At 42.9% G+C, this 14,812-nt stretch overlaps 1 protein-coding gene across 1 annotated transcript; it reads left to right on the forward strand.

Annotated features, from left to right (window-relative positions):
• Positions 1-216: 216 nt before the first annotated feature.
• On the forward strand, positions 217-14,585 carry pbrm1l (polybromo 1, like). The gene is made up of 30 exons (XM_086117985.1): positions 217-314; positions 578-736; positions 815-912; positions 1,499-1,646; positions 1,767-1,916; positions 2,083-2,199; positions 2,289-2,357; positions 3,350-3,448; positions 3,539-3,624; positions 3,877-3,968; positions 4,053-4,269; positions 4,660-4,801; positions 4,886-4,971; positions 5,059-5,338; positions 5,428-5,533; positions 7,068-7,707; positions 8,107-8,315; positions 8,643-8,831; positions 9,107-9,264; positions 9,341-9,586; positions 10,107-10,252; positions 10,339-10,496; positions 10,593-10,776; positions 10,856-11,063; positions 11,164-11,362; positions 11,439-11,594; positions 12,481-12,645; positions 12,884-12,948; positions 13,519-13,705; positions 14,078-14,585. Exons 2-30 carry the CDS (start codon positions 602-604, stop codon positions 14,239-14,241), a joined length of 4,899 nt encoding a protein of 1,632 aa, XP_085974111.1. The 5' UTR covers positions 217-314; positions 578-601; the 3' UTR covers positions 14,242-14,585.
• The last annotated feature ends 227 nt before the right edge of the window (positions 14,586-14,812 follow it).

Consider the following 14,812-nt stretch of genomic DNA (forward strand, 5'->3'; position numbering starts at 1 on the left):
GGTTTGTAAATAAAATCATGTAATAAAAGAATTTTGGGAAGCACGAATCATTCAATCAACTTGTTATTTTATGTTACAAAAAGTTTGTTTCTACTAAAGTCATGTTATTTTTGGCACGCGATTTTTATGTAGCTTGAACGTGGTTGTAGTACTATTCCGAATCTGTAGGTGGAGACAGTGCCCGTTCGTGGTGCTTGTTTTCACCATACAAACAACCCGAGCTCAACTTCTTCCGGGCTGGAGTTTTCAAACACTGGCTACTTATCCGCTACATCTTAGCTCAGGGAATTAAGACCGTCTTCTCCATATTTGCGGTAAGTTCGTATTGCAATAGCTGAGTTATGACATACTTTCAGTCTGCTTCATTTTACATAGATGTACAGTTTGTCGATTTGTTCTTTTGTTAGGCCAGCGGGTGTAAACATGCTAACAAGCTCCTTGCTTTGTTTCATACATCCAAGTCATGGTCGTGCTTAGCGACTAAGTTTGGACTCGTAGCACGATTCTTGTACCGTTTTTAATGTAAAGAATGGCGTATACGTTTCAGAAAATGGGCATGCTCTCTCTGATTTTGTAGCCCGTCGCTATAAGCAGCCCATCAATGTCGAGCGCGAAGAGGAGAAGAGCGACTTCACCCTCCAGTAGTGTGAGCGGAGGAGGGGATCTCGACGACGTTTCCACTCCTGGAAGTGGTCGTAAAAGAAAATGGGCTTCCAGTGTTCCCCCTGTAGACACGGTAAGTACTCGAGTTTGGTGATGAGGTATTTGGATAATCTCCAAGTGCTCACAACGCTAATTGATGTCTGACGTTTAGATTGCTGTATGCCACGAGCTGTACAACGCCGTCAGGGACTACAAGGATGATCAAGGGAGAAACCTCAGCGAACTTTTTCTAAGGGTACCAAAGAGAAGGTACTGTATTGCATTATAAATATTCGGAAAATTCGTTTTCGCTTATATCCTGCTTTTCCACCATGACACATCATCAAAAGCACAATAGTCCAAGGACACTTTGACATGGTATCCGGTGTTTGTGTCGGACCTAAACCTTTAGCATCCAAAATGACCACTCTGCCTCTCGAATCATGTTACCCTAAAATGCCATCCACCAAATAACGATTGCAAAGTTTTTTGTACACCTACACAATCCATTTATATTGCCCTATGTTTTCTGATTTCTGTAGTTCTTCGTGAAAGCCGAAAGTTACCAATATTGTTTTTCCCCCACAGTAAGATATTTGCTTTTATTTGAGATTTAAAAAAAAACACACACATTTTTGCCCATTTTCTGACTTTAGTTGCTGCCCTAATGGAGATTCCGTGTGACTGAAATGTTTGAACCATGAGACAAGTGGAGATAGTTGTATACCGTATGTTTTGCTTTTTTACACAGAACTCTTACTAATATTTAACTTTCCCTGAGCAACTTATTCTGACCAAAGAGTAACAACAGTTTTGAAGGTCGTTAATTGTGTGCTCTGCTCATTGTATTCACCAGAAACCTGCCTGATTACTACGAGGTGGTGTCCCAGCCGATAGACATGACAAAAATTGCACATAAACTGAAGGCTGAAGATTATCAAGAAGTGGAGCAGCTCACCGCAGACTTCCAGCTCATGTTCAACAATACCAAATCCTTTTACAAGGTAGTAAATGTATAAACTCTCTTTGGGTCTTTTTGTAGCCCTAATTATTTCATTTCCAGTGGCTTTCATGAGTATTATTGTGATTCCTAAAATTGTGCTCTGATTCTTGCCATCAACCAGAGGGACAGCGAGGAGTATCAAGCTGCCAGCAAGCTGTGGGTCATGTATTTGCAGACGAGGAATGACTTTTTGCAGAGCGGAGATGGCGAAGACGATGACGAGGATGGGGAGGAGATGATGGATAACCCAGGGGTGTCAACAGAAGATGAGGTCAGTCTGGTGACGCATTGTTTTCAGCCTAATGTCATGTGCATGTATTCACTGTCCAAATTTAAAGCAAACATACAGTTCTCTTGTTAATATCTATGTCATACACTGAGCTTCAGACCAACTAGTGGTAATGGCATTTTATTTTTACTTTATCATGGTCCGCCAGGCGTCCTCCAGCAGTTTAAAGGAAGTGTTAGAGCAACTCCTAGCCGCGGTGGTTTTGTACACTGACCCCTCGGGTCATGTGGTCAGTAAACTCTTTGAGAAGCTGCCTTCCAAATTGGTAAGTATTGATTGATTTCTCAAATGATTTCTTTGTTACCAAATCAATGTAACTGCAGTCTGTCATGCCATTTTCGGTTTCTTTGATAGCATTACCCGGACTACTATGCTGTGATAAAGGATCCCATTGATCTGAGAACAATCGCTCAAAGAATACAGGTAGCTTCTGTTCTAATGCTCCATTTTAATAAAGAAATACATAAATGAACTTGGCAAGAGAGCGACACAAATCAACCTTACACGCTACAAGAGGTGCTTTTTTTACCACAGAGTCTCGTTCCTATAGCAGCGACATAACCCGCGTGTCAGAACGTGCCTTTGGCCTGACGCGGTTGAACCCAAGTCAATTGTCGTGCGGTTTTCACGACTGGCCAACTGTAGTCACAGAAATAAAAAACGGCGAGTACAACGCTGACTTGCTATCTTGTGCTGCACCGTTCATAGCCTAGAAATCTTGAATGTTTTATTTTTATCTGAAATGCAAATAACTAAATGTTTTTGACTTAAAAAATGACATAATGTGTGAATATTTTTGTGGGGACAAATGTTGATATTGAATAAAATTATAAAAGGGAAATGGAATTTCTGAGGCTTCATGTTGAAAAATTAAAATATTTCCAAAATTCCAACAACATATTCAAATATAGTAGACAACGTTTCACGAATGACCTGAATGTGCACCGCCTTTGATGCAACAAGTTAAGTCTTTTTCCTGCCAAATGCGCTGAAGCATGTTTTGTGCAACATTCTCCAGCACCTCAGTGACGTTAGCCACCTAAGCTTGTAGGAAGAGGAGATGTAAACCAGTCCAATAAGGCGAAGAAAAAAGTTAAAACGGGTGTTTGGCTGAGTTTGAGCATATTCAAACACACACAATGCCTTTTCGTTGCTACCCAAAAGAAAAATAAGCACACAACCTTAAATTGAGTCAGGTTTTACACATCTTGTTAAAAATGGAATTAATTTGAGTGAGAATTGGCTACATTAATATACCACAAAATGATGAAAATTTTTTGGGGACACCCTGTCCTGCATACGACCGGTAGTAATCATGCCTTAACCTAAATATCTGCCTGGTTTTCTTTGCTGTTCGAATTTAGAAAAAAAAAAATGCATTCGTTTTTAAAACTTCATTTTTCTCACTTGCTAAGATGGGGTACTATAAAAGCGTCAACGCCATGGGCAAGGACATCGACCTCATGGCCAAAAATGCGAAAACATACAATGAACCCGGATCTCAGGTTTTTAAGGTATGCCCTTTTTGATGTGTTTAATTTTTTAATTTACTCCTGAGCCACGTAACAAACAAGTTGTTGAAACATTATGTTGTCATATTATAGGATGCAAACACCATAAAGAAAGTGTTCATCCAGAAGAAAACGGACCTGGAACACGCCGAACCCACCAAATCGAGTCTTCGCATCAGGTAATTTAGAATTTATTTCCAAACAATGGCATTAAAATAGTTCTGTCAAAAAAATTGCTGTTGGATGTTACACACAAGGCAAAAATGCCCTACATTTGCATGCAGCATCTAGAATATTACAGTATTGCCTCTTAGTGTCCAGTCAGACTGAGTCATTTTAAATCTGATTGACTTTTCCTTAAAGGTTTTTGAATCAATGTTGAGTTGTAATTCTCCGGGCCAAGTTTTTTCTTCTTCTTTTCCCTTCATAAGAAATCGAAGATCTGGTCAGGGAGAGCGACTTTCTGGCGTCAGCGTAGCTCTTCAGTATGGCTCTGAGAGTGAGGATGACCCTGTGCTCTCCGGTAAGTTTCATTGGGCAGCACCGCCAGTTTGGAGAAAAAAAAATCCTTCCATAAGAGCATCCAACCATTCCAAATGTTCCACAGGCTCTGTGTGCTATGACGAAGGCGAGTCGGAGGCTGAGAGTCAGAGTTCGAGCATGGAGATGAGCAACCCCATCTTCCAGCTTTATGAAGCCGTGCGAGGCGCGAGGAATAGCCAGGGCCAGCTGTTTTCCGAACCCTTCCAGAATCTGCCCTCCCGCAGGGAATATCCCGACTATTACCAGCAGATAAAACAGACCATTTGTCTGCAACAAATCAGGTACAGATTGTAAATGCATTTCGAAGCAAATTCAAGGTGTCTTTGGTTTACTACATATCTCACGAGACATTTTAGTGGTGGAAACAATGCAGAATAAACTGCAATGGTGCGTTGACACACTCTCGCAGACACACTCGTTACTACATTTGTCTTTTTTTTTCTTTCTTTTTTTTAATGACGCCGTCGAGCTCGAAAGTGCCTTGTAGCTCTCTGTCTCATTCCTTCTAACTGCCATGAGCACCATTTTTCATTTGTGACACACTGATGTGTTCCGACTCCAAATTCAGGTTACGCTAGTGCTCTACGAACAGAACTCTGTAGTCAACAAAGGCACCCCTGTACAGGGATAAGCGCCCTTCCTTTGGTGGCATTTCTTTCCCTTAATTGTAGGACAAAGATGAAGAATGGTGAATATGAAAATATGGAACAAATGGATGCCGACCTCACTTTGATGTTTGAGAATGCAAAGCGATACAACATGCCCAACTCGAGCATTTATAAACGGGCCCTCAGGCTTCAGCAGATTTTGCAGGTAATAATTTATTGTGTCTTCCCTTGTGCTGCGTTTCGTTTTGCACAAGATCTTAATAATTCAGTGTTGCCTTTTTTTTTCCAGGCAAAAAAGAAGGAGCTTCAGAGAAGAGAAGATGAGGATGGTGACAGTTTGCTGTCATCTGATGCAGGCAGTACCAAGAGAAAAAGGTATCAAGTCATTTTCTCCCCAGCTCTACTATTTAATCATTGGTGTGTGTTGCTGTTTTCTTATTTGATTCCATTCTGTTTTTGAAGTCACAAGAAAAATATTAAAAAGAACCGAATGAAAGCCCTGTACGCTGCGGTGACGGATGCCAGGGAAGTGGGCACCAGTCGCCGCCTTTGCGATCTTTTTATGGTCAAGCCATCTAAGAAGGACTACCCCGACTACTACAAGGTTATCCTGGAACCTATGGACCTGAAGACCATTGAGAACAACGTCCGCACCGAGCGCTATGCCACGGAGGACGCGCTGATGGATGACATGAAGTTGATGTTCCGCAATGCCCGCCATTATAATGAGGAAGGGTCTCGGGTAGGAGATGTGAACTATACGGGACGAAACTAATAATATCAATGTCATCGTTGCTCTCATCCAAAAAAAAAAAAATGGTCTCGCCATAGGTGTACAACGATGCTGACATCCTGGAGAAGATACTTAAAGACAAGCGCAAGGAGTTGGGACAGCCACTGGATGAAGAGGATGTGAGCTCTCCCAAACTAAAACTGAGTAGGTTTATTTGTATTATTTTTTTAGTTTTGTTTTTAAATCCGTATGTAAACATGTTCATTGACTCTTAATAGGAGTACAGAGGCGTGATCACTTCCAACAACGTTATCTTTTCATCAATTTGATTTGTGGTTGTTGATTTGTTTAAGATGTAAGATGATCCTTTTGTTGGTCGCACAGTTTTCAATGTAGTGTAAAAGGTTATGTAAGGAGATCAGCGGGATTGGCATTGCTGTCACATTCCAAAAATGACACACTTAATTCTTTCACTCCACACGACATACTGTACGTCTTTTTAAAATTAGGCCCCTCCTACCAAGGACGTACTTATACGTCTAAGTCTTTTTTTTTGCGTCAAAGAGAGGAGGACGGTCTGATGCAATCTGTGAATGAGAATACAGTAATCCCTTGTTTATCTCGGCTAATGGGGACCAAAACCACCCGTGATAAACGAAACTCGCGAAGTAGCGACCAATTAACATATATATATTAAAAAACAAAAAAATTGCCCCACCTGTGCCTTTGTGCTTGAGCAGAGCGCACTAACACACACACACATGCGCGCACGCGCGCACACACACGCACACACACACACAGTCCAGTGATCCCTCCTGCGTGCAGCAGATGTGTTAATGATTAGTCAATTCAGGTTGTTGAGACAATTAAGGATGGAGAGACTTGGTTTTGTTCTTATAAGTCTCTCTCTCTCTCTCTTTCTCTCTTTTTTTTGCGGACTTCAAAAAATATATATATTTTAATGAATGTTTGAAAAAATCCGCGATGCACCAAAGCCGCGATAAACGAACCGCGAAATAGCGAGGGATCACTGTAAGCCATTTGCATTGTAAATCATGTAAAAAAGCGACCGGTAGGTGGCAGTGGTGCCTCACATGCTTGAAATGCATGCTTTTATAAAAAGCCTCTTTTTCTCCGTTTTTTTTTGCCCAGGAATCGCCATTTTCATGAAACGTAGCCATTTTGTAATGCCGATTGCTGAAGAATGGAAAAAGATAGAAACACTTTTTTTTTCTGCTGAAAGAGAGTCTTTATTTTGGTAGGCTCCATGTTTATATAGTATTAGAAGCAAATATTCAGTGGGCCTTGCAAGATCAGTCAAAATCCAGGAAAACGCTGGGATTGATTAGGCTGCTCCAGTGAAAATGGCTGGGATTGAATGAGTTAATGGTTCTTACACACCATTAACAATTTAGTGTGGACAATTTTGTTCCACTAACCTGTCAGTGGCGTAAATTCAGTTAGTTAAACAGACTTGGATTTTCAGAGAGAATGTTATCACAGGATACAATGCAGTTATTGCTCATCGAACAGGCACACTGTCTCCATACATGGCTTTTTGATTTATGTCTGTTTGTACGTCTAGTTTGTACATGTCACTAGATAAATTACAGTAAGTTGAACAAAAGTCAATGTCAAAAACTGTTAGCTAACTCTGGTCAATGGGCTCCGCATTCCCTCAAGGCTGTTTTGGTTGACTGGTTTCATTGACTCTTCATGTATTTCTGTATTTTTCCAGGAAAGAGTGGCATTTCTCCAAAGAAAACCAAATACCTCACCCCGCTACAGCAGAAGTTGAACGAGCTCTACGACGCCGTGCGCAACTTCACTGACCGCCGCGGCCGCCGCCTGAGCACCATCTTCCTGCGTCTGCCGTCTCGCTCCGAGCTGCCCGACTACTATGCTACCATCAAACGACCCATCGACATGGAGCGCCTGCGCAGCCACATGGCGGCGGGACGCTACCAGGACGTTGAGTCCCTTGCGGAGGACTTCACTGTCATGTTCAACAATGCTTGCATGTACAATGAGCCCGAATCGCTAATCTACCGGGATGCTCTCGTCCTGCATCGGGTGCTTCTGGAGACACGCAAGCAGCAGGAGGGAGGGGAGGACTCTGGACCGCCTGCTGTGGGAACTCTGGTGCGTGAAATGATTCGGAACCTGCTGGTGTCAGTTCTCGGCCACCAGGATGAAGAGGGCCGATGCTACAGTGACTCGCTGGCCGAAATTCCCGCCATGGATCCAGATACCCCAGAGAAACCTCCGCTAAACTTTGACATAATCAGAGGGAATGTGGAGCGTGGCCGCTACAGGAGACTAGACGTCTTCCAGGAGCATGTGTTTGAAGTTCTGCAGAAGGCCAGGAGGCTTCACAGGTACGTTTTCCTGAGCTGTCTTTTCGACAAGTTAGCATTTGTCAAACAAAACCAAAATGTTTGCTCCCATCTCTTCAGGCCAAACAAATTATTTAACTACCAATCTAGAGATCTATATCTCATGTAGAATTTAGTACAGTGGTCCCGCCTCCACATTTTGCCCGGCCCCCCCTGAACAATATCAGACACATTATCATTTTGTTTTTCAGTCCGGCCATGTGGTCGAGACTTGTTACGTGCATAGAATGTATTGAAATCGTTTCGTGAACTGTTCTTCAGAAATCCTGCAGATGAAGCTACCTAATTGATGGGAAAAGAAAGTTTAAAAAAAAATGCTGGAATTGTGTTCTGTAAGTGACTCTCGGGTGACTGACTTATTGCCTCGTTTGCCTTTTGCAGGACCGACTCTGAGGTATTCGACGACGCAGTGGAGCTGCAGCAGTTTTTCATCAAGATCCGGGATGAGCTGTGCAAGAACGGAGAGATTCTACAGACCACCGCACTCAACTACACCTTGAAACACTTGCACAATGACGTGGAGCAGGAGAAGAGAGAGAAAATACCCAAAGAAATTGAGGAGGATAAGGACAAGGACGAGTCGGGCAAAAGTATGCGAGACACAACACGAACACATCGGCGGCATGTTGATTTGAAGATGGGCAGCCTCCTCGCTGCCCATCTTCAAATCCCTCCTCAAAACTCACTTGTATTCTTTGGCATTCGACTCAGCATGACTTAGATTTGTTCTTGGTTTCACTGTCCGGTGCTTTCTACCGTCTTTGTTACCGTTTTTGTTTTACTGTTTATTGTATATGTTAAATTGCTCCATGTACAACACTTTGTATGCAGTGATGGCTGTTCAAACGTACTCTATAAATACAATTGAATTGAATTGAAAAGTAAACTCTTTCTTCATGTTCTCTTAAAAAAAAAAGGTCTAAAGGAGAAGAACCTGCCAAGTGAAGTATGGCGGCCCGAGTCGCATACAGAGTTCACGTACCAGCAACAATGCACCTTTGAGAGCACCACCTACCAGGTGGGGGAGTATGTCTATGTGCAGCCATCAGAGGCCAACTTGAAGCCTCACATCGTCTTGGTTGAGCGTCTTTGGGAGGATGACCAAGGTTACTCCATTTTTTTAATCAATCCTTTTGGGACCACAAAATGAATGTGATCGACACACAATGGCTATGAAATGTCTACACATACCTGCTCAAATGCCCATTTTTTTCCTGATGTAAAAAATAAATAAATAAAAATCAGACAAAGATAAAGGATTTTTGAAATGATTAATTTTGGTCTTTGTTTAATATATCACCCAAAAAAACTGACATTTGAACACGTGTAGACTTTTTTTTTAAATCCACGAGCTAATTTCATTTTGTTTGTATGTATGCAGGTGAGAAGTGGCTCTATGGCTGCTGGTTTTACAGGCCGAGAGAAACCTTCCACATGGCCACTCGCAAGTTCCTGGAAAACGAGGCCTTCAAGAGTGACTACTACAACAGAGTGTCCTTTAGTAAAGTCTTGGGCAAATGTGTCGTCATGTTTGTGAAGGTAAGCCTGAAACGCAAAGAGAAGTCCCTCTTGATTTCTGCTGAAGCCACTCATGAGGCTTGTCTGACAAATGCAGGATTACTTCAAACTCCAACCGGAGGGCTTCAAAGCCGAGGACGTGTATGTTTGCGAATCCCGATACACCGCCCGGTGCAAGCTGTTCAAGAAGATCAAGATATGGGCCGTGCCTCCAAGCCCCGTCAAATATGTCCCACGAGACGTGCCCCTGCCCGTCGTCCGCTTTGCGTCCGTGTTTGCTAAGCCAGACCTGGAGAAACTTGAGAAAATCTCCTTTGTAGACAGCAGCAGTTTTGTGGACAAGGTGAGCTCTTGACTTTCCTGTTTCTGAGATCTGAGCTTTTTTTGCTGATGAGGCTGCTCCTGCTAAATCTAAAGGTAACTCATATCCCTTTTTTGCATAGCTTTCTACAAGTCTTGATATTCCCTCGACGCTGCAGTCTTTTAGCATCAGTGCCGAACATCCACCCTTTGCCTATCTGTCGGGTTATTACAGGAACAATTTAAGGGACATGACAGACATATTGTTTAAATACATTGATTTTAGCTTCTCGCGTTTGCTCCCGTTTATCTGCGAACAATATGGGTGTAAAGGAGAGCGGGGGGCGGGGACACATACATTTTTCAAGGCAAATGTTCACTAGACTTAACTCATTCACTCCAAAAGACGTTTTTAAACGTCTTTTCAGACTTGGTCCAGAATTGGCTGGTACTGAATGAATTAATGAAGTGGCTGTGTGTATTTGACAGATTGTGAGCTATTCAGCCTGAGGTATGAAAGAGAAGGGATATTAAGTCATGAGTGTGTATATTTCATATTTTAGGAGAGGGAGGATGTCCCCATGGAGGTGAGCGGTGCAGACCCGGGCTGGCAGTACTACGAACAGTTACGCTACAACAATGTGTGGTACAAAGTGGGGGACTGCGTTTACATCCAGTCACATGGCCTTTCCAAGCATCGGATTGCCAGGTAAAACTGTTTTCAATATCTTTGTTTTCATTGATCTGCTTGTGTGTTTCACTGTTGACCATTGCTCCCTTTCGATTGGGGTGTAGGTTGGAGAAGCTTTGGGTGCAGAATGGAACCACTTTCTTCTTTGGGCCCATCTTCATTCATCCAGAGGAGACTGCGCATGAGCCCACAAAAATGTTTTACAAGAGAGAAGTGTTTCTGAGTCACCTGGAGGAGACGTTGCCCATGACATGTGTTATAGGTGCTGTGCTCATTCCTGACAAAGACAGTCTATCGACCATGTGCCCATTTTCCCTTTGAATTGTTTTGCTTATCGACCTTGTGTTTGTTTTCTCAGGCAAATGCATGGTGTCCTCATTCAAAGACTACCTGTCATGCAGACCTACGGAGGTTGCAGAAGAGGACAATCTTCTTTGCGAGAGCCGCTACATAGATTCTGAGAAACAGGTGAAAAAGTTCAAGGGGCTGAAGCGCTTCCCGTACTCCTCTAAAGTGGCGGAGGACGAGATCTATTATTTCAGGCGAGTCCATTATTACAAAGCAGTAGTGATTCAAAGCACAACCGGTACAAGGCTGAATTTATGTAGTTGTCGTCTGCAGGAAATTAATAGTTCCACAGAAGGAAGCGTCTCCTTTTTTGAATAAGAAGATCGACGAGCTTGAGGTGAAACTAGCAGATGTAGAGGATGGAGATGACGACATGGATGAGATGGACGATGACGATGAGGGCATGGAAACGCCTTCAATGCCTCAGATGCAGACCTCTCTCACCAGCGATACGGACGGCATGCCTTACACACCTTCTCAGGTATGCATTCACGGACCTCAGACAACTAAATATCCCAATATTTTCTCTCATATCAAGAAGTGCACACTAAACTGCCGAAACACTGTCTTTGTAATTGAAGTCCACACCAAAGATTAAAGGCTTGTCAAAGAAGGAAGGCGCCAAAAGGAAGATCAACATGAGCGGCTACATCCTATTCAGCAGTGAGATGCGGGCAGTCATCAAAGCTCGACACCCGGACTTTTCTTTCGGTGAACTGAGTCGTCTGGTGGGAACCGAATGGAGGAATCTCGAAGCCGTCAAGAAAGCAGACTATGAAGGTGAACCCGGAGGCGATTGCGTCAACTCCTGATCCTGAATTGTGGTCAAGACGTGACCATTTGCGTTTTATCACAGAACGGGCAGCCAAAATCGTGGAGCAACAGGAACGGGATAGGCCAGCCCTGAAGCAAGCGTCCCCGAGATCAGGTACCCCCTTAGGGTCACTGATGGGGGTCGTGCCTTCGCCTAGCACTATGGGCATGATAAACCAGACCATGACACCTATGTCAGGTAACCCCTCTCAGACACAGCACGAGTGTTTGACCACACGGCAGCAAGAAAATGAGACGGGACGATTTAAAATGTCTTTAACCTTTAGAAACAATGCATCCATGCAAAAGCCTCTTGTTTGTTTTTTTTCATTGATTTACATTTGACACCTTTATTATCACTAGCTTCTTGTTTACAACTGCATGACTGTGATATTGCATGAATAACATTTTTGACTGTAAATCTTCCATTCTTGTTTTGCCTGCTAACACTCATTTACTACTCTCGTCCCTTTCACGCACAGAGCTTGTAGTTTTTCATTTGGAGGCCCTTGATGATTTTTTTTTTTTTTTAACGTGGAAATTTGACAAATGTAATGTTTTCAAAATTCTGGTGGTCACTTTTAGGCTCACAGTTTTTAATACTTGACCTTAATCCTTCAATTTGTCGTATGATCGCTGGTTATGAGGATATCCTCATTGATAAAACGCTTATCAAGGCACAAATAAATCTGTGTTAGCAAATGCAGTGATTGTGCCATACTTTGGCTTGGTGCTATTTTCCAGAATGCAAATATATACGGTATTCAGTGTCACCTTCAAACTCCCCAAACTTTGTTTGCAATTCAACCAAAGTATTGTGAAAAATATTTATTTTACCGAACAGTTTTACAGATACATTTAATGGTGATCGTTCAATAATGATTTAAAAAATATAATAATTAAAAATAAATTCATTTTAAAAGTGAGATTGCCTGCCCATACTCGATAGCAAAGAATTTGTGTTTGTGAGGCCTCTGAGTGAAAGGGGCCGAGTGTGTGTAACGGTAGTGCACGTCTTCATAGTCAGCTGCATGTCACTTATGCATGAATATGTTGTCACCCTCTCCTCGCCCTCTTCCCCCAAGGCATGATGGGAGCTTACGGGCCACCTTACATGCCCTTGCAGGGCCCGCATGAGGGTTTGTTGAGTGTGGCCCCAATGTCACCTTACCAAGCAGGGGGACCTCACCTACCTCCTCACCATCTCCAACAAGGTGGTATGCCTGGGTACCCGGGCATGCTTCATCATGGTAAGGGTTTACTGATGGCAGCCACGCCTGATCACTTGTGGGCTTCGTCTGCTCCACGTGACGGGTTGGGGCACATACAGACTGTCCATTCACAGTACTGACGCATGTGACAACACTGGTGCTACTAACATTGAGCTGAGGTCACTATATGTTAGCACATTCTTTTTTTCGGTTTCTTCTAAAAGGTACAAGTACCATTGTAGTTCTTCGCCATAAAGTAACGATTCTTCTTTAATAGGCATGATGGGCGCTGCTGTGAACGGCATGCCAGGAACTCCTGCTCCAGGGGGCTTCATGCAGCAGGTGAGCCACAAACAGTTGTCCATATAACACTGCCCCCAAGGCCTGCTGTGTGAAAATTCAAAACTGGTAGAAAACTCTTGTGGCACACCACCAAAACAACGTCCAAAAGGTGTAGCTTCTTAAATGATGATGGTTTTACACATTAATCGTACCTACTGGCATTTGCAGAAGAGCATTCACGGTGTGCGGCTGGTGTAGGTGGATGGGCAAAGATTTTGCGGCTTTATTTGCATACAAATAACTTGGAGTGGCGCAGAATTTATCATGCATCTCGTGATCTGGTGGTGGCATGTTACCTTGTTGGCGGAAACGTGTGAAGATTTTATGCGATGCGGCAGTTTTTGCAGGATTTCTGTGTAAATGGGGTTGATTATGGCCCCACAACATTCAGGCATACCTTCAAATGTTGATAGGAATACAGTAATGCTTTTCTTAATGATTTGCATTTATACAACTTTGGATGCTTTCGTGACCTGTGAGCAAAATGAAGTTGTCCCACCAGCAATTTTCACACACTCGTATTAATAGAATGACATTTCCGAAAAAAAAAACGTTTTCTTTCGATTTCAGCCAGGGATGTTCAGCCCAGGACAGCATGCTCCCCCACCCTACCCAGGACAGGGCCAGACCCCGCCCATGTTTGTAGCGCCACCGCCGAAGACTCAGAGGGTGCTGCACTCAGAGGCCTACCTGAAGTATATTGAGGGCTTGAATTCGGAATCCAGCACAGTCAGCAAGTGGGACCAGACACTGAAAGGTTCGAAAGTATGCGACTTTTGACGACTTCTTCCAAATGATTTTGACTATTTGCATGTACCTTTCAATCGACACAAATCTAATATGGCTGTGTTAACTGTTCTAATGATTTCCAAAAATCATTTAACAAGTCAGAGGAATAAAACTAGAACAATTAAAAAAAAACTTGCATGTCTAATACACATCTGATTTTCAGCCACATCTGGTAGAGGCCTGATTCCAACCTGACTATACCGAAATTCCATGCTTCTTTTTTTTTTGCCCTCTTCTCCCCCATTACACTGCATTGAACCATATCTCAATTGCATCACTTAAATTATGCATTAGAAATCCTGCCTTAATCACTCGAATCCCAAACTTGTCTCCACAACAGCTAAAAGGCGAGACGCTCACATGACCAAAGAGCAAGAGAGCAGGCTGCCGACTCACTGGTTGAAGAGCAAAGGAGCCCACTCCACAATGGCGGACGCGTTGTGGCGTCTGCGTGACCTGATGCTGAGGGACTCTCTAAATATTTGTCAAGCATACAACGTGTGACGTGTAGGGCTCGCACCACTTCTAACCACACTTTAGGCTTAAACTTGGAAAGGAACTGTAGATGCTAGAAGCAATATTTTATAGCAATCGCTAACCAATTTTATATTTATTAGTAATTATGATGAGCTAAATCGTTGTTTGTGCATTCTCATTTTTTTTACTCTGCTGATTAATTTTGCTGCAAGACAAGTGTTTTGGCTTATTGGTACTGTTAAAATGAACTTATAAATACTATTTAATGATGAGTACGACAGTTGTTGCTGTGGCGAGTGGAACGCAAATGTACAATATTTCCTCAAATGGATGCCTTACCCCACTGGAATAAATGAACATCACACCTCAAATAGACTCTTCCCCTTCTGTGAGAACAGGAAAGTTCGCTCCACCATACTACTTTTTCTTTGACATCTTCCACCCTCATGTGTCATGGTTGTCTTTTTCACAGGAGACGTGCTATTTGTAAACCTGGCAATGAAGTTTAAAATAAGAGTGTTGAAATGTTCAGGGGAGGGGGCCTCTTGTGTCATAGTTGTCATTACCACAGCACCATGACACCTGTAAAGCTGACTAC

The sequence above is a fragment of the Hippocampus guttulatus genome, chromosome 8 (assembly GCF_054856545.1).
Source record: "Hippocampus guttulatus isolate MCC_2025c chromosome 8, RoL_Hgut_1.0, whole genome shotgun sequence".
In the NCBI taxonomy this organism is placed as follows: domain Eukaryota; kingdom Metazoa; phylum Chordata; class Actinopteri; order Syngnathiformes; family Syngnathidae; genus Hippocampus; species Hippocampus guttulatus.